This window comes from Anastrepha ludens, chromosome 4, assembly GCF_028408465.1.
Source record: "Anastrepha ludens isolate Willacy chromosome 4, idAnaLude1.1, whole genome shotgun sequence".
In the NCBI taxonomy this organism is placed as follows: Eukaryota; Metazoa; Arthropoda; class Insecta; order Diptera; family Tephritidae; genus Anastrepha; species Anastrepha ludens.
The window spans coordinates 39,484,053-39,505,519 of NC_071500.1; the positions used below are offsets into that span (position 1 = coordinate 39,484,053).

The 21,467-nt window shown below is 37.4% G+C and overlaps 1 protein-coding gene across 1 annotated transcript; it reads right to left on the minus strand.

The window, feature by feature from the left end:
* Window positions 1-220: 220 nt before the first annotated feature.
* LOC128861791 (uncharacterized) lies at window positions 221-1,661 on the minus strand. Its single transcript, XM_054100170.1, has 2 exons — window positions 1,341-1,661; window positions 221-1,133 (listed from the first exon to the last, which is right to left on the minus strand). Exons 1-2 carry the CDS (start codon window positions 1,659-1,661, stop codon window positions 318-320), a joined length of 1,137 nt encoding a protein of 378 aa, XP_053956145.1. The 3' UTR covers window positions 221-317.
* Window positions 1,662-21,467: the final 19,806 nt, after the last annotated feature.

Here is a 21,467-nt window from a genome sequence, read left to right on the forward strand (position 1 = left end):
TTAGCTCTTTTAACAGCTGCGATGGGACTGGATCCCCGTGTGCCATATAGAAGGACGATAGCCGGTACTTGTTACCATCTGTCTCCCAGCTTATCGTAGTTGTGTCTTTATTGCTATATTTATAAATCATAAATGTGGTTAGTTCTGTTTTTGCCATAATACAAGACCTTGATTTACCTTCACAGTCTGCTGTATACAACTTATATTTCGGTGTCCTCAACCCGCAGATGCGCCCTCCATTGATCCATGGCTCCTGAATGAGGACAAAATCAGGGTTGTCTGCTGCCATGCGATCAATTAGGGCTTGTGATGCTAGCTTACTGTGATGTAAATTTATTTGTAGAAGACGCATGGTTAACACTCTCTGAATCTTCCTGTGAGTCGCTCAAGAGCTCTTTTTCTGAGTATGTTGTACTCAAACCAGCTGTAAGCTCAGTTGTCGTACTTGTACTCATTTTCTTGAGTCTAGCTGTGAGCTCAGACCCTGACGAGCAGTATCCTTCCATGTCGATGCTTTCGACATCGCTTGAGGACTCCATAGGATCTTCCTCAGCGTCATTGGCCTCAATTTCTGAGGCCAATTGGTCGATGGCATCAGCATCTGTTTTATAGGTTCTGACCTTAACCTTGCCAAAACCATAGTTTATCATACCTTCGCTTTTCGCCAAAGGTTCTAGAGAATCGTTTGTTAGTAACAGCATTACTTGCGTTGTGGCACGTTTCGTCACCACACCGTCTACTGTTACGGTATTGTCAAAGGCCTTGACAAATTTCCAGCTCCCCGTAGGAAGGCCTGGGTTGCATGCACTTATTATCTGCATGACTTGCTGTGGGTCAGAGGGTGTAGGGACCCAAACTCGTGCCCTCGGTCGAGACGGGATGTCTTTTTTGTCTACTACCACGAGCTTCGCTCCAGGGTAGACTTCCCCGATCTTCGCTATTGCAGTCTTGTATAGCTCCACCGATCTTTCGTCGTCGCAGGCTATAATTTTAATCTGGCCTTGGTACCAGCCAGCGTCAGTGCATGATGGGGGCGGACCTGGATTGCTTAGTAGCACTTCCAGCGTTACGTTGGTCAGAGCGGCCTGCACCCATTTCCATTGGGCTCTGGGAATTCTTCCTTCGGGATCACCCTAATCCAGGACACCAATGATGATGCGATTGCGGGCCACTTCCGCAAACGTTTTATTAGGCGCTATGCCTCGATTTTTCGGTCTTTTCGCTGACGGTTTAACCTCTTCAGTAGACCTCTGTCTTTTGGTGGCAGCTGACGATGTGGTTGGCCTTTCGAGGGTGAAGTTAGGAAGAACCTTCTTCGCCCACTCTATCGACTCCCTTACCTCCTTCGTCAGCTCCTCCGTTGTTGGTGGAGATTCGTGAAGCCTTTTGAGTATCCTGGCGGCATTACGCCTCTCCAGGTACCCTGCTTTAGTTGGATCAGTGATCCTTACTGTCGGCCATTTTCCGGCAGGAGCACTGGCCTCGGTGCTACCTGTGGCAGTCTCTTCACCAGCTCTCCGCATAGCCACAGGACGTCGACTAATTGGTCTGGTTCCGATAACCACCGCAGGAGGTGCCGATGTACTGGGGCTAGGCTTAACCTCAGTCCCAGTGTCAGCGCTTGCCGCCGGTCCACTCTGACTAAGTTTGACTACAGTCATCGTGGTGGCAGATTGAGAGCTCGTTTTGAATGCTGCTCGCTTCTCGGAGCTTGCTGCCCCTTCTGATTTGTTTGTTCCTTTTGATTTTTGGTTTTTATCTTTTGAATTGTTCATTTGTTGGTCCCACGAGTGTCGGAGAAGAGATGTTCACCTGTGCATAGCTCCGAACTACACAGGCAAGGCTAGTTATTACGGAGGGCGCCAGGTATCCGTAAGCTCCGTTAGCGACTGGGCTATTTTTGAAAAGGGCCCCCAGCCAGGCTGATCCTCGGCACGGGTCGCATGACACCTTGATCCGGCCCTTTACCTCACACCATGGTAAAACTCCATTTACAAATGCTGTACTATTAAGGAGTAACGAACACTTATCCGTGGAGTCTTACCTTAGCTAGCTACCTCCCAACTGAGTGCAGGATGAGAACTGTGGTACCTATTTCCAGTCGGCACCCTCGGGGAGGGTTCAGTGGAAACCCCTCCGTCCAGTAAAAGTCATATCTTTATCACCTGCTAGCAGTATGAGTTATTCCGGGCTAATGGTCCTACAGTGCATATACGTAATCAATTGCTTATTGCAATACAATTAAAGCATGCGATGCAAAACATGGTAATTCGTGCAATACGTGCACGGTATAATGGTTCTGCAAGGCTAAGTGCATCCCACCACTGTATTCACTCTTGCAATGTTAATAAAAGTGCCATTGTAAAATTGCCTTGTAAGGTCAAGGGCAAGGCAAAGGCTTAAGCTGATCTCCCTTTAAGCTTCATCATAATTTTTATAGACACACTATGAGGATGCGATATAACAGGATAAGAGGTATTTGAAAAACAAAATATATATATGTATATATGTGAGATTTATCTCAGTAATTTCTTAGAGGTTATTTATTTAGTAAATGATAAAATATTTTATTAATTTGAAATAAACGATTTTACAATGCATTCCTTTTTGAGTTATTGTACCTTTTTCAATAAAACTCGCTCAAACTTCGTACACGCATTGCTCCCCACCTCAGTTAGACTCAATATCAGGTATTACCGTGCACCCGTATAAACTGCGGAACAATAAGCCCCAGAATGTGTTAAAATTCTTAAAAAGCCTTAAAATATAGGGTACCTCAGCAGGCTTTGCACAATAGATCTCTTTTAAAGGGTTTTTCAATAAGGGCGGGTAGATGTTGAAATGGTCCATATGGTTCAATATGGGCCATAAGAAATTGGAAGGGCCACCACGTCTACCGAAAAATGGGCGCAATGCGCGCAACGTTTGCGTTATTGAACACTCATTTTGATAATAAAGTTTTATCATTTGAACGTGCTGTTCAATCGTGTAACTTGCCATGATGATTTGGCATAAACAACTGAATAATAAACAAAAGATTTGACAGATGTCACCAAAACAAAATGGCTGCCACAGGGCGCCAAAATCAACCCGCGCCAATTGAAAAACCCCTTAGTAGCACTGCGCAGTAACCTACCTGTAATAATAATAATATCGGTTCAAGAAGGCCTTGACAATCAATCAGTCCAGAGACAAGGTCTAAAACAATAATAAGCAAATGGGCATATCTTTGTATCTCAAGAAATTGTGGGCTTATAAATTTAAAACGAAATTGAGTGGTTTAAGAGCGAAAGGAAAAAATGCAATTCTGGTAGAGAGTGAAGAGTTTTTTTAATTGGTATTCATATAACAGATTTATATGAAAACTTAGCCAAGCGGTTGAGTTCTGTCTACTACAATGAGTTCTGTCTACTACATATGAGAATGACCGAAAATCTGGCATTTATAACAGACGATGAACGGTACAGGAACATGGTTTCGTAACAGTACAACCAAAAGTGCCAAAAGTGTTTATGGTGCCGCTTTGGTTTCGTCGATTCTGTTTAGGCATTTTTTATGTTAAAGAAAATATCGATAAGATCACAGAAATAATCGAAGTTGACCGGTATGTTAGTAGTCGTATCATCGCCAAGGAGCTGAAGATCGATCATAAGACAATTTTAAACCATTTTCGCAAATTTTTCCGTAAAAATAATTTATTTCGTTTTCTCCAGACAACACAGGCTAAAGCAGACGGTACAATTTTTCTTTGCGACCTCGATTGTTAGGTTGAATTGGCAGTCGGTCTTGAAATCAACTCACTTAGAAAGTTGCCGATCCATTGTGATATCACAGTAGCTGTTTATCCGCTGTTTATTCGCTACTCCTCGTTAAATCATTCATCGATTGACTTGAATTTATAAGCGTTTTTTCAGTTCCTTTCATGTTATTGAAGTCATTGGCAATTTTCATCATCTGCGTTGTAAAACATACATAGGTCAAATGAGTCTTTGATAAATGAGATACGAATCACAACAAAAAGAGTAATTCAAGTTTTCCTGATATTATAGGTATTTTATTTTCTTGCCCCAGAAATGTTTGTTATAATACAAATCTTTAAAACCAAAACATAGCTGACGTTCGTCGCAGCGAACATCACAAAAGACTAATTTGTATTTATGGTCCAAGTGACTGTTTCGGCTATGAGCGAAATTCTATTCAAAATGCTACGGTTGCCTTGCTTATAAGTAAAAGGTGATCAGAGGTACTTCTTCTTATAGGACCATTTTTGACAGATCTCACGTGAGTACTGTCAAACTAAATCATTGACATTTCATCATGGAAAGACTTATATCCAACAACGTTTATAAATCGTACAATTATATTACTAAAATCGACGCTCTGTGAAAAGTGTTCATCGAGTGCTCAGGTCACCCTACATTTTTGGCTTTATGGCTACGTCAATAAGCAAAATCGCCATATTTGGCCTGAAGATCCCCCCGAAGTCAGTCAAGGACAGCCCTTGAAAATAACTGTTTGGTGCGGCCTATAGGCTGGAGGAATCATTGGCCCATATTATTCAAAGACGAGGCTAGCGCCAATGTAACAGTAAATGGCGAACTTTATCGCGCCATGACAAATGGCTTTTGATGGCGAGTTTTGACTTTGATTGAAGCTCGTTATCTGTAAAACATTTGGTTTCAACAAGCTATGTACAAGCTACAATCACCCTTTATTTATTTAGTACTACAATGCTCGGCTTACTAATGATCATCGGATGGCCCTTTTTCTTTATTTATTTAAATGTGAACTCATGGTATTTAGGAATTGTTAGAAACATATTTTAATAATACTTGCCATTTAGAAAATACAGGCTATTTTATATTGATATGCTCATGGAATGACTTTAACGATTCAGAAGCGTTAACTGATTTTATTGTGGCAGAACAAAAATAAACAATTCAAAATTTAGCTACAGAGCTTCGATCGATTGATTCGTTTTTTATGTAACAGCAAGAATTTATGATTTTTAACCATATTTTTGCACATAACCGCGCCCTCTTTAGAGACTCCTTCAAATTATGTTAAAATCTTTCCGAATCACTAATCTTTAAAATGCAAAAACTCCTCGCAAACCGGAGCACTCATTTTTTTCTTGCGCTATTGTTTAAATGGCGGAATAAAAGTCCAGGGTATTCCATTTTATTTAAATTTAGTTTTTTTACATCACGAGTACAGTCTTCTGTTTTAACTTCAGCTTCTTCCAACTGTACTCGTATTATTAGGGCAGCTTCTTTTTTTTTTTTATGAATCTTCAAAACGTCGGATAGGCGCGTACGCCATACCCGATTGTTGCTTCGCGAAGTTAATGCATTAACTAAGTATTTCAGGGCTTTATTTTGTTTAGGGACTTTGATGTGTCGAGTATTACTACTAACAGAAGTGAACCAAGTTAAACCTCTATACATATATACATATTTACAGATATTTGAAAATATGTACCATATTTTGCGCAGCCATCAGCGGGCTAAAGCAAACCAAATTATAACAGATTGTTGGCCTCTGGAAAATAGTTTACCGCAAGGTACCCCCTCTCTGTCACTCTCTTTTTAGTTGCCTTTGACAAACTCAGTCGAGTAATCAATGAGAACAAATATTTCAATCATGTCTTATATGCAGATGATTTATGTATATATGCCAAAGTAGAAGACATAACGACGATCCAATCAAAATTCAATAGCAGTAGTAGTAGAAATAACAAACTGGTGCAACATCAGCGGAGCTAAGATATCCATAGCCAAATCCAATTATTTACATACATATATGCAGCAGACATACTTGCAAAAGCTTTTCCGTACACACACATAAAAAATGTTACATCACTTAAAATATTAGGTATATTTCTTAACAACAAATACAACTGGAATCATCACACGAACTATTTGCACAAATCACTACAAAACAGACTTAATATAAAAAAATGTTTAAGCAACATCAAACTTGAAAGTAATACAAATGCACTACTTAATATTGTGAGAGCTACCATTCTCTCGAAAATCGATTATGGATTATCTCTATACGGTGCTACATCACAAACAAATCTTTCAAAAATTTCATCTATATACCATTCTGCGATTCGTCTGGCGTTAGGCGCTTTTCGCACCACTCCCATCCTCAACATTCTCGCCGAAGCGGGATTTCCGCTAATAAAAGATAGAATCAGTTATATATCCGGACGAACGGCAATCAAACTAACACAAAATGATGACACTGCCTTAAAATCAATAGTAAAAAACAGGCTGAAACGAAAACGAAAATCACGTAAAAAACCAGCAATAGAAAGGCTAATAGAGATAGCCAAACACTTTGACATGCGGTTGGAAAACAATATCACCTCCAACATAAAGTGTCCTCCATGGACACTTCCGACGAACAGCATTCTAGTACAGTTAACACAATATAAAAAAGAAATAACTCCGGTGTCCGTATTTCTGCAAAACTTTCAACGCATACTCAACAATTACCATAATTGGTCCACACTATATACTGACGGCTCGAAAAATGAAGATGTACTCGCCTTCAGCATTGTTAACGAAAATGCAACACTATCTTCCGCCTTATTACCATATTATGCATCCGTTTTCACAGCCGAAGCAACTGCCATCTATGACGCCTGTAAAATAGCAGAAAAAAACGGAGGAAAATGGATTATCTGCAGTGACTCACTATCAACTTTGACTTCAATAAAAAATATAAACAACAACGATATATTGATATCTCAAATCAGAGATACGCTAATATCAAACCCTGAAAAAATAAAGTTGTTTTAGATCCCTAGCCATATTGGAATACGTGGAAACACCTTAGCAGATGCAGCAGCAAAACTTGCCACTAAGTCACCGTTACACACAATATACAGTTTTAACAAGGTCGACCTAAAAAACGCAACTAACAAAGCAAATCGACAACAAATGTTACAACGATGGCAAAACATAAACCATTATTATAAATGCATTAATCCTAGCTTCAACCCTCCAATCTTCCCAGCAACAACCACAAGGCGAAACACGATTATTTATACCCTTTTTCGGCTTGGACATACACGCCTGACCCACAGCAACCTCTTTCAAAACAGCAACCCACAAAACCACGTTTGTCAATTCTGCAACGAAGAGACACTTTCTATCCAACACATCGTTACAAATTGTGTAGCATTACATTCAATAAGACAATCAATATCAAGCCACACAATAGAAGAACTTCTATCCGAAGTAAACGCAGAAAACATTAAAAGTTTTATACACTTTATTTACAAAATTAATTTGTATTTTGAAATCTAAATTATACACGAATATTATTATATAAATACTTATGTTACGTAAAGCTGATTGCCTTGCCGCTAATGCTTTTTAATTCATTGTGATTGTAATTCATTACTTTTCCAATTTTTAATTATAAAAAAAAAAAAAAAAAAAAAAAAAAAAAAAAAAAAAACATTACGTGACCCAAAGTACAATGAAAAAAAGTTGCCCCACGGTCTGCATCAATTCTTGTAAAATAAAGTTGTAGTTATTGTCTGTCGAGCCGGATCTTTGAATTTCGAAAAATTTTACAATTTACACTTTAATTATGTTTATAAAATTTTTAATAAAAATATCAAAAAAAAAAAACAAAAAAATATTTAAAAAAACCGCATCAAAAAATATTAAAAACTGTATGAGTTATCACGCAGACCGTACCGGAAAAAGCAGTTTCGAGAAAAACGAGTTTAAACTTTCAGTGCATTTCTCTCGAGGTCGCGCGCATTTAAAGCAATAACTTAAAATTAATTTTTTAATTTAATTTGTTAACTTACGTCTAATCTCCCATTCCAGCTTCATATTGTATGGATTCCTGATCAGTAATCAATTGTTGTTGTTTATTTTTTTCCAGTCTACGAGACGTTCTGGCCTCTTTTGTTGCTTTCAATGATCAGTGATCAATTGTTCCCTTCGAATGATCAAATACAACTAACCTTTAGTTTCATAAACCTTAGCATATCGACCCTACACATACTCTCATAAATATTTATGGATGTCCTTATACATACTTTAGAATAACAAAAGAACCGGCAGGCTAAAAGGCTCCGAAAGTAACGGCCAGCTGCCTCAAGCGAAGGACAGCTTACTGTGCGCATCAAACTCTCGTCGGGCAGTTACATTTTCTACCATAACTTTGTATCCATGGGGAATTTTTACAATCGACTTATAAAGAATAATAATCTGTAAATGAAACAAATCAATTTAAAAAAAATTCTGGACGAATGTATCCCCTTAAAGGGCGATATTAATTTTGTTTTGAAGTTTGAGCTTTACCCTGGTCATATAAGATAACTCAAAATTCTTCATAAATATAATATATGCTCGTGTATACCAAAAGCAAATCTATGAAATTTTTTTGTCATAAACCATACAAGCTTTATTTTATTCGAAAATTGGATTCATATCTTTCCCATCGCCGAGCAAATTTTTGTTTTCGTGGTTCCACTTGTCGCCGAACTTTTTCTTTTAATTTTTATAAAACTCAAGTACACAATCAGATTGAGCTAAGTCTGTGCTGTATGTCCTAGCTAAGTGAAGTTTAACACTAGATATACCAACGGACCAAAATAACCGATTTAGAAATGAGTTCCTAAATTTTCTCCATTAATTTAAGTTCTAATGTTTGATGTATGTAGTTATATGAAAAATATTATTTATTTATATCCGATAATTATATAAAACTTTCTATTTATTATTGTTACATTTGCTGAGATAGGTATGTGGTATACCTACACATACCAACTGGTCAAAATGGCTGGTGAACTGATAAAGCATGAATCCCGAGGAAGACCACAAAGAAGTATAGCTTTGGTTCTACAACATTTGCAAAAAGGCATGTAATTGAAGGAAAAGTTAGCAGCGCTTTTTCTTTGATAATAAGAAAAATATTATAATAACACTTGGGCTGAAAAGTCCCAGATCTAACACATAGATGTTAATACTAACCTTAAAGGGACATCTGTTGAAATTTCATGCGAGTTATGGTGCCAAGAGTGACCTTACTTTTGTTATTTTAAAAACAGTGAATCATAAAGAATTTCGTTCTTTAATTTTACATTGCTTCTTGATGGGAAAAATACCGTTCAAGCGAAGAAATGGCTTGAAAAGTGTTATGGGATCTCCGCCCCATCAGAAACAATAATAAAACAATGGCTTGCTGACTTCAAACGTGGTCGTAGAGACTTCGGTGATTCACAACGCAGCGGACGTCCAAATGAGGCGGTAACACCAGAAAACATAAAAAAATCCACAAAATCGTTTGATCGAAAAGTCAAGTTGCGTGAGTCAGCTGCCATAGTAAAGATATCAGAGGAAAGGCTTTATATTGCATGAGTATTTGACTATGACGAAGTTCTAATCAATGTGGGTGCCGCCTTTACTAAAAACAGTAAAAAAATGTCAATAAAAACAATAGAAAAACTATATGAATAGAATTTCGAATTACTCCTACATCCAGATTTAGCTCCCAGCAACTGTTGGTTGCTCGCAGACCTATAAATCTGTTCGCCGGTAAGAAATTCCGCTCAAATGAAGAGGGTTAAATGGTATTGAAATGTTAGAGTGGCGCTAGAATGATTGCGTTGTTCTTAATGGAAATTACGTTGATAAATAAAGCTAATTTTGAGCAAAAAGAAGTGTTTTGAGCAAAAAAAAGTCCGGGACTTTTCAGCACATATTCTATATAATAAGAAATTCACAGAAATGAAAGCTTCTACAATTGATCCATTTTATAGTTGGGGTAGAAACTGACAATTGATGTTTTTTTACAAGCAAATCGCTCGTTTCAAAAGTTTTGGAAAAAAATACGACTTTAGTTGGAACTATTTATTCAAATGAAAAGGGATTACCAAAATTTTCCAAACAAAAAGGAGATAAATTGCCTAAATTTTCAAATTTACTTTACAACGGTGTGCAAAGATAAGTAAAATAACTTTCTTATTTCACTTAGCTCTAAGTTTATTTCCCCAAAACTTTAACAAACCCGAAAAAAGCTTCCAGAAACCATTTCATTGTACAACCGCACCAAATTTAGTGTGAATACAACGGACCAAATGGCTAAAAAATACAGTGTTAAGTCAGGATCTCAGAGATGACCTTTAAAATTATTTTTTAATATCGTCGACATGGCGGCAAATAACTCCCGGGAACAAATATTGCCAGAAAGGAATTCTTTTTTCAATTAGCAGATGAACTTTCTACTGGATATCAAGACTCATTCGAACAAAAAAACCAGAATTAACTACTGATGGCAGATTAAACAGAAAATTCTACAAGAAGATCCTATCAAATTGGATTTGCAACAAAAATAAAGCCACACAATATCTATGTGGGTTGTAAACAATATGTTTGTGGAAAATGTGCATTAAACCAAATCTCAGTTTGCTTAAATTGAGCTAATAAAAGCTGAAAATCAAACTACTATTAGTTAAATTTATAAAAATTCTATGAACAAAAAATGAATTACATGACTCTAAAAACCCCAGTAAATATAAATAATAAATATTTTGTTTCAAAAGATGTCCAGGTCAAAATGAGCGTAAAGTATATATCAATGCTTGGTATGTCTATTGTTAATAAGAATTACACTCAGAGATTTGGACTAACGCCCCATTATTTGATACCAAGAATGATATAATACAAGATTCCGGTCATCAGATAGGCGTAACGTCATGCGGGTGCAGTTGCGTGAGAGAATTTGAAAATGTGAACAAGAACGAATAAAGAAGAAGAAATACACAAACAACACGCGAATAAATTGCACAAGTGTGACGTCACGCATACAGCAATTTCGTCAAATTCACAGAGAGGGGAATAGTGGTGTATTCTTTGCATTATGATATTATATATATAATGGTTCTTGTCCATAGTGGGTTTCAAACCTGGTCCAGGGTGCCGCCAAACAGTTTATACTCAGAAGAAAATTTCATATCAGAGTTTCTTAAGAATATACATTTTTTTTATTTATTTACCATATTTAAGCAATATGCTATTGAAGCTGTGAGTAATTGAAACGTCCGCGTTCACCTCTCAAAGGGTACGCATTGCTTGCAGGCCTTCAGCTGATCTAATTGCTGTGTTTAGTGCAAGTGCTGTTGCTTTGTAGAAGGGTGCTAAAGAGCTATTTTCTTTTTTGTTAGTTAATAAATAACCAAATGACGACAAAGGCGATTAGCAGAGCCAAAAAACATCATAAGTTCATCAACAATAGTACGAGTATGCATACATATTATATGTAAGAAGAAACAACAGAATCGCGTGATTTGCGAAAGTATTTTGCAGTCCTGCGAGAAGAATGTCGTAGAGAGAAATTAAACAAAAAGGCGTTTGAGACGATATTGTTACAGTTGCACGTCCATGTCCAGTGGCTTTGGTTTCAATATATCGGTCTCATTAAACTTTTCCATTGTACTTGACACTCATTAATGGAAGAGGTACTATGTACTCTAAACTATGAAAATACGTAATACTATAAAGAAAGTGGGAAATATCAAATATGACAATTTTACTTGTTAACGTAGCTGTCGAGATGAAAATGGGCCTCAAACGACAAAATGATTTTTTGGGTAAATATTTTTTCAACTGGTCTAAAACTCCCAGCGATATCGGAGCGGGTGATAATTTGCCTTGAATTTTTGAGTCAAATGACCTAAGGGAATAAACTGAGTCCTTTATGCAGAATATTCCTCATGCTACTGGGGTTAACGTTTAGTTGATGAGTTGATGTTCTCGGGTTCATAATCGGTTCACTTTCGATAGCCACAACTATGTACATATATATGCATTGTGTTATCAATTAACAAGAAGACTTCTCGGAGTTTTCAGTGACAGTCAGGCTGCACTGAAGGCTCTGGAGAACGCGAAGCAAACCTCAAAGATTGTTCAAGAATGAGAAAAGAAGCTTAATTCCATCGCAAGACAGAACAGGCTTGAACTCTCCGGTGGTCAAGGAAACGAAATTGCCGATGAATTGGCTAACCGTGGAACAGCGGTTCCCCCACAAGGGACAGAGGCAATAATCGGAGTCAGTTCCGCAGGAATCATGAATTGTATCAGCGATTATGTATGCAATATACATATATATATATAATATATACATATAACGATGGTCCGGTTTAGAACGCTGCAGAACTGCAATGTATTTTGTGACAAGTCCGAACAGAAAACTGTCAATCTTTGTACTAAAACTTGGAAGGAAAGACGTTTGATTGATGGTCGGTATTACCATATTACAGGACACAACCCATGAGGTCAGCATATGACCACCATTAGAATCATTGAGGACCCAAAGTACCTGTCGTGCTTGGAGGAGGCGGATAGCACTGAGCACTTTCTCTGTGAGGGTCCTACCTTTGCTAGAGCACGGCTACGAGTTTTGGGTTCCAATGTCGTGAGAATGAGTGATATTCGTTCTCTAAAACTGGAGGATATTTACAGATTTACCAAAAAATCTGGAAAATTCTCACAGGAATAAATACCTCCTTCTTTGTCTCTATTCTTTCCTATCTCTTTCTCTAATACTTTTCTCCTTTCCTCTTTGACAATCTACCCTCTTTCCAGAGCTCTAAATATAATGGGCTTTTTAGCCTGAGTGTTTTGGGAGCTTCCAAATCTCTTGGTGCTCCTTGGCTCGATCAATTAAAATTTCAATTTTTTTCTCGTACAGTCAGTTCAAAATTTACGTACTAAACGAGTATACACCAATGAGTTGGTGAATCATTTCAACCAAAAATTCTTTTCACCCCGCGTAATTCACAGCTTTAAAGTAAAATTTCTTTATTTTACAAAATTATTCAGATGCAAAGAAATCCATTTCATACCGCTGTGATACATTAAATACCGAGTTTCAGTGACTTTTAGTGAGCCAAGCTGCTAGTGTAAACAAAAGCGCTTAAAAAACTAACTGATGACATTGGTGCTGAAACCACGGAGGCTACCTCTATAATCATGTATGATATATGGCCTCAGTAGAGTGAGAAGAAATACCCGCTTGTTTGCAGGATATGATAGGAAAACGTTGTCAAAGATAGAAAGAACCATATACGAATTAGTTGGCGTCAACATCTGTACCCTGTCCTCTCAATCAACTAACCATCAAAACCATTGAGTAATAAATCTTTCAAATTGCTTTTCTCTCCTCAACCTCCAAGTTGATTATTTATGTAGCTTAACATGTTTGCATTGTGACGCGCTGTTGCCAAGCTCAGGGTTGCAAGCCAGAAGTTACCTTCACAGAAGATTTATTGTATTTATAAACTTGTAATGAGGTCAATACAAACAAGCAGAGCTATATACATACTTGTGTACCTACAATCAGATGGATATTGTTGGTATTGCCATTATCACTTGGCTAACTTAAACGTTGTTTACGCTATCCGTAGCTTCAATGTAGTTTGTTTAACTTAACCTTTTGTTGATTGCCAAGTGTTACGCTATTTCGTACTGCGATTTATTGAGATATAAAGCTATATACGAGTCTTCGACTAGCTCTTGCTCTGAGCACACGTGTTTTTTTTTGCGGTATTCTTGATTTTCCCACACGACATTCGTGCACGTGTTTACCTGTGTTTACAAACACTGCGTTACAAAAACGAACTTTTTTCTGTCCTATGAACCAAATATACTTTTTCGGAAAGGGGGAAAAAATAAAAATACACGTGTATCGGCGATTTTCATATACACGTCAGAATTTTTTTTTATGTATAAAATATAGAGCTCGTAGTCCGCCTGTGTGAAAAACTGTGGACCAATTTTTAACCCTTTTTCCGTGATTCAATCGCGCTGAATTTCTGCAGGCAGATTCGTGGAAATGTTTTTATTATGTAAAATTAAAAAAAAAATTTTATCAATTCTCAGATTTTCTTGAATTTGTTTTTTCTACAATAAAAAAAAAATTTTTTCTAAATTTTCGGCATAACTTGAAGGGACTCCAAATTTTTAAATAACTTATTAACTTTTAATTTATTGTTTCATACAACATACTCTGTGCCGTTTGTGTGTTTGTTACAGTTCCGGAAGTTCCGATCATCTGACAGTTGCGCTACTAGGAGACGTATACTTTGGCAATTCTTTTAAGTTCTGTTGCGCGAAAATGTCTTTCTGTATATTTCATCTTACGAAAACGAGCTGACAATTATAAAAATATTGTTGCAGAAATGATTTCGACATATGGCGAAATGGGCATATTAATGTCGCAAAGATCCATTTCCTTCACAATCATTTAGATTGTTTCCCTGGTGATTTAGGAGCTTGTAGCGATGAACATGGCGAAAGGTTCCATCAGGACATTGCGGCTAATGAAAAGCGCCTTAAAGGAAAAGACATTACGCATATGCTTGGCGAATACTGTTGGTCTATTTGTCGCGATACTGACACAAATGCTTACAAACGCAAAAATAAAAGTCCTAAGTTTCTTTAAAAGCATTAAAATTTTTAATGTAACAATTTTTAATTTTAATATAATAAAATTAATAAAAAAATTCGGGGGTGCAAAGTTTGCCAACGGCTTGGACACACCGCCAAACGCTGCAACAACGCTCCCGTCTGTGATTCATGCAATCTTCCAAGCCACTCTACCCCATGCTCTCGCATATTTTGTGCAAACTGCTCAGGTGATCACCCAGCATCTGCCAATATTTGTCCCAAATATACACAAATGAAGGATATATTAAAAATAAAGTGCCAAAACAATGCCATGCGCGAAGCTCTAAATCTCTATAAAGGCCAAACACCATCAGTACTCAAAATCCCTTTCGTTGAGGTAGCCAAAGAAGCACAAAAGCAAAAACCAAGTCAACTCAACCAATCTCCAAGCCTTCCTTTCCATCCCCAATCGTCTCAGCAAATAAACCGCCGATTAATCCTTCATTTGCGATTCCATCTAGAAACTCACCTCAAATTATCTCTGCTATACCCTCAAACTCACAACAAAGCAACAACAACCAGCAATCCAATATTGAGCTTGCTGCTTTCCCACTTACTACCGATCTACACCTAAACACACATTTAAACTCAGAAACCACCTTCCCGATCATTACGGAAGCTACCTCTTATAACAATCAAATAAAACAAGTCACCCAAATGAAAAAGACAACTGCTACCTCAGGTAGCAATCTCTGTTTAGCTCCAAACACTACAGAAGATACCGAAAACAACACCAAAGAAGACCCCATGTTAATCGACAGCGGTTATTAAGTACATAAAACTCATCACTCTAAACTAATTTCTGACATCCCCTCTCCTTTTCTATGTTTAACATTTTACAGTTGAATATACACGGGTATTGCAAGAACTATACCCAATTAGAACTTCTGATAAAAGAATATTCACCAAGTGTCATCTCTCTGCAAGAGACAAACATTGCTGCCGATAAATCTGCAGCCTCACCTAATCAGTAGCAAAGTTACTTCTACAACTTACCTCACAACAAAACCAATAATCAAGGCATTGTAATCCTAATAAAAAAATCTATACCCCATAGACAAATCTCCATAAATTCAAACATAGCCACAATTGCAATAGAAATATCACTCTCCTTTAAATTCCATATTGTGTTTCTTTATATCCCACCTATACAAAACTTTAGTTGTGATGATCTGAAGAACACCTTACGGTCAGTCTCCACTCCACTAATTATAGTTGGCGATTTTAACGCCTGGAGCCCTCTTCGGAGCTCAGCTCACCTCAATAGCAGAAAGCCGATTGGGAAAAGTTTCAAACTGTTGCTAGTAACGTCTGTGCCAAATACGCTTGTTCTGATAACATAAATAAAGAAACTGCCATAATATATTAACAAAAACAGTTCGTACTTCCGCCCACTTTTCCATTCCACAATCTGGCTGCAAAACTTTTAAGAAATCCGTGCCGTACTGGTCTACAGATTTATCCCAATTAATAAATGAAAAAACGCTCTTACTGGACGGAATATAAACGCACAAGATCCCATACCAATTTAATTATGTACAAAAAAGCTAACGCCTTAAGTTGTCGAATTCCATCTTCAAGATCTGAAAGCATTAGGGCTAACCAACCAATATTGACTTAGGAATTCATGCACAAGTGACACTCATGATTCAAATCTGAGTCTACTTGGAAATTTGAAAGGAGGAAATCTGCAAAAAGAGTATCTGCATCTATAGAAGAATATGCCTGAGTTTCATTATAAAGTGTGGTTAAGTTTAAAGGGCCGGTGTTGATTTGGAATAAAATACAATTTTTTTAGGAAATTATTGTCATTTCTCTTTATTATGATAATATTGGTATTATTACGTATGCAACAAAATATTGGCCAAATGGCCGCCGCAGCCTCGGCGGCACACCTCTCTCCGATGGTCCAAATTTTCGATGACGCTGAGGCATAATTGAGGTTCTATGCCGTTAATGTGCCGAATTATCTCATCCTTTAGCTCTTGAATTGTTGCTGGCTTATCGACGTACACCTTTTCTTTCAAATAACCCCAAAGAAAGAAGTATAGGGTTTTTCAGTAAGAGCGCTTCAACTTTTGAACTTTTTTGAATAAAACACAAACGGCTTAACTTTTTTAACTAATTTTTTTTTTATTATCGAGTTTGAACATATACATTTAAGTATGAAATTCGATTTCTTTTGCATGACTACCGCGTGCACGTTTTACGAAGTCCAATCGTTGAACCCAATTTTCGACCACTCTTTTGCATAAATCGGCCGAAATTCCAGCAATTTCGCGTTCAATATTGGCTCTGAGCTTACAAATCGTCGCCGGCTTGTTACTGTAGACCAATGACTTCACATAACCCCAAAACGGGACGGCTTGTTAAATGGACCGTAAAATGGCCGTAATGCTCTTAAAGTAGCAGCAACAGAACGATTATTTTCATAAAAAATTTGCACGATTTGCAATCGTTGCTCAAGTGTGTAGCGTTCCATGATGAAATGTATACTAATGAAGTTTACAAATGACAAGCGAAAAATAAAAAATATTGCGTCGTTCGCCCTCCCTATCGGAAAAAAGTTGAAGCGCACCTATTGAATAACCCTATACAACGGTACGGTTGACGTTTAGGTGTGGTTCACATTCAACATAGGCCCTTGAAATTTAACCACCCTTTAGTAGAGAACAGAAGGAATACTTGAACATGATTTTCTGGACTTAACATATCGGCAGAAGGAACTAGGATTTAATTTTATGTCCAAATTGAATCTAAGTATATAATTTCGCTTTAAATTGCTATCCAAAGATTTAAGTACTCTAAAAAAATGTAAATATTTAACTTTATGAGTGATGGAGTGTGAAAACTTAAACTTTTTGAAATATTTATTTTTCATTTATCTTAAGCTTCACAATATCTTAATAATTGACTACTTCATCCCCGGTAAAAAAGGAACCCCAATCTAGAATATCAAGAGCTAAATTAATTTTATTAAAATGAAAATTTCTAAAACAAAAACGTAGTCACATTATCAGGTGCAGACCAGAGGTAATCATAGGGTATAGCGTTTGCCTTTTGAACCACCTATTTTTTTGAGAATGGTAACACAAATGTCATGTGAAATGTGTTCATAATACGCTTGAACAAAATTGGGAAATATTGAAAACCTATTCCCAAAGTGGTGAGTTTTCTTCTTCCGCGGTTTTAGTAAATGGCGAGCGTTACCGTGACATGCTTAACGAGTTTTTGTTTCCAAAAATTGAAGAGGATGACATGGACGACATTTGGTTTCAACAGGACGGTGCAACTTGTCACACTGCCAAAGTTACACTCGAACTTTTGGCTACCGTTTTTGAATTCCGATATCAATTGGCCGCCTCGGAGCTGTGATTTAAGCCCGTTGGACTATTTTTTGTGGGGAGCCATCCAGAGACGATTGATGCTTTAAAACACGAAATCGAAGTTGCTATTTATGAAATTGGAGCCCAAACAATCGAAAATGTGTTTAAAAATTGGGTTGATCGAATGGCCTACTGTAAAGCCAGTCGTGGCAGTCATTTGAACGATATTATTTTTCATTCATAAATGACAATGTTCAATCTTCAAAATGAAGAAAAAAGTTTGAAAAAATATTGATTAGTTTTTTTTTTATAGCCGATTCAAAAAGCAAATTTTACATGGCCCACCCCATAGTACAGAGAAAATTATATAATCATTAATAAAAATGAGATCAAGAATTCAAGAAAGACTATTTGAGAAACTATTTATCTGAGCCAGTCAAAAACTCAAAAAAGTGTCAGTGAAATTGGTTTCAGATATACCTCTAACATTGTTTTATGTCCAATCTATATATCAGCAATACTGGACCTTTCAATATTAATAAGATCCATCGTACACGGTTCTGGGCTGTTATTTTTGTGCCGTCCCATGTGATGCCGGCATCTGCTAATTCGCGCAACATGGGCCTTCGCCATGTGATCTTTGGCCGACCGCGACTCCTGCTGACTTTCCGGTTCCAGTCCAGAGCCATTCTTGTGATGTTATCTGGTAGTTTTCCAATTGTTTGACCCAACCATCGCCACTTTCTACATTTGATTTGCCATAGGATGGACTCCTCATTCGTTGATCACTCATGTCACAGCGTGTCATTGCTGATGGTGTTCAGCCAGAATATTCTACAGATGATGCGGGGGCATTTGTTGACGAAAGATAGTATGCAGTTGACATCTTCATCTGCTCCATCATCTGTCGTGATAGTGCAGCCCAGGTAGCAAAAACTTTTGACAAATTCCACCAGCCAACTATTATAGGTCTTGCTTTATTGTGGTTGAATCTAATAGCCTCGGGCTTGCCCATTTTGACCTCCAGTCTGACTGCACGTGCCAGCGTGACTCGTCTCTCCGCCTTCGCTTGCATGTCTGTGAGTTTGGAGGTGAGGAGGCATGTCATCGGCGAAGTCCAGGTTCTCAAGATGTCTATGAAACTCCATACGATGCCTCTTTTGTGCCGGATCAATTGACTCATAACGTCGTTTAGGACGATGGCGAAGAGAAAGGGCGGCAGGAAACAGCGTAGGGTCGGACGAGCATTTGAGCACTTATTCCATTCGCCCGGAAACAAAGGTTAGCCAGAAACCCGTTGGGATTACTTGAGATAAGGTTATTCTCAAAATGAAACTCGATATGACTGTGAAACATAACGAACTTTTCCCATTTTTCAAGTAATCGATAATTTCGTATAAGGTGTTCGCCAAGTTCTGGTGAAATTGAGTTCCACATACGTTATCCTTTGGAAGATAGCTCTTTAAGGGAAGCAGTTGTATAAGATGTATTAAACTTTGATACGTCCGATTCTTACTTATGGTGCTTAAATATGGACACGGAAAGTTAATGATACAAACCAACTATTGCGATTTGAAAGCACGATAATGAGAAAAATCTACGGTCCTATTCGGCTTGAAAACGGCACTTATCGCATCCGTTACAACAACGAAATTGAAAACCTTATTGGTGGTGAAAATGTAATACGTTTTATTCAAGCGCAGCAGATTAGTTGGATTGGCCACATCATAAGAATGCCCAACGAAAGAATCCAAAAAGGGTGTTTACTTTGCGTCCAATAGGAGGAAGAAAGAGAGGCCGACCAAGAAAGAGATGGCTTGATGATGTCGAAGCAGACTTAAGAGCGATGAATGTTCGTAATTAGAGAAATGAGGCAAGAGAGAGACTGAATTGGAGGAGGATTGTTGGTGAAGCTATGGTCCACCACAGACTGTGAAGCTAAGAGAGAGAGAAAGAAAAAGTTTCACCACTTGTGGAGAATTTAATGTTTTAAAATGATTTCGACTTTCCTGAATCCCTATTTGTACTAAGTCTTGCTTACTCTTACTTTTAAGTTTTATCTCTAAGTATTACCTTTAAGCCATTTTATACCCCTAGTCAGTAAGATTTGGTTATGATGGACTTGATAAATTAAATTAAATGAGATTATTTTTCAATAAAATTACTTACGTGTTTTACATATTAGGTTTTACTTTACAAATTTAAAACATTTTCAATCTGTATCAGTCTTTTTATTTAAGGAAAGCAAACATTTTTACTTTCTGTTTCTTTTTTTCTGGAAGCGTTTGTTCTTGTTAATGTTAATGTTAATATCTCCCTCGCTCCCACGTTCCCTAAGCATTTTGTATGCCTGCACGATCGCAAAGACTTCTGCTTGAAAAACACAAGCAGTATTTGACAATTTTGAGTAAATAGATAAATTGGCTGATTTAGAGAAAACCCCTGCTCTGACACCCGATTCCATCTTGGAGCAGTCAGTGAGACTATGTCTTTTGAGGCCAGAGGCCAACCTCCTTTAACATGACTGCACTTTGAGCAGCGTTAACCCTCTAATTACTTTAAAAGTAGTTCTGCAATCAGTTTATAAACTATAATATATTGACCGTTTTCTTGAAAAATTTGAATCTATCGCCCAATAAGGGCTGAGTTAATCCTTTGAGGTGTAGTGGCTTTCAAAGTTGTTCAGGCTTTACAGCCAGTGGGAGTAGGCAACTTCATGCGATAATTTTCAGGCGGAGATTTACTCGCAATGTTTACGTTTTGCACGAACATTTGGGGGCGTTGTAGTAATTTATATTTCATTGTTATAAATATCTGCGCATTTTCCACTTTAGCTAAATTTAATAATAAAATTAATGCTTTCTCCATATCATATTGTTACATGTCTATAGTCACGTCCCCGCTATCAACTGTATAAGATGTTTATTCATCATACCCGTTAAATTTCCACAATTTTGTTCGCTTAACGCTAATCCATTTAGCCATGCCCATCCGTCCGTGTGCATGATAGCTCGAGCAAAAACTAATATATTTCAATGAAAATTGGTACGTACTATATATAACTCTTTGTCCAAAGCAGCTGGTACTGCAAATAAAGGGTTTTCCAATAACAGGTGTTACAGGTGAATGGATTGAGCTATCGAGAGATTTTATAGCCCGAATTGGATGGTATTGATCTGGACAACGTTTATTTTCAACAAGACGGACCGGGTTATCTCTCGAAGAGGTGATCACAATTGGCTACCGAAATCTTGTGATTTAACACCTTCTGAGTTTTTTCTTTGAGGCCACGTGAAAGAGAAGGTCTACGCCAATAGCTCAGGGTCGATTCAAGACCTCAAAGATGGAATTCGTGAGGCTATCGAGGGCATAGGGCAGCCACTTTGCAATTCGGTTATGGAAAATTTCATGAAAAGCATATTGTCCTGTAAGCGTGGTCGTGGTGGTCATTTGCCTGATGCTATTTTCCATTATTAACGGCACACCTTCCTCTTAATAATGAAATAAACATCCGATCATTTATATTAAAAAATAGCATTTTTCTTTGAATATCAAAGTAACACCTCTTATTGGAAAACCCTATAGAATGCTCACTTCCCATATAACGGTAATTAAAAAAAAACATTATGGTGGAAAATTCCTCAACTTTGGTACAAAAGAT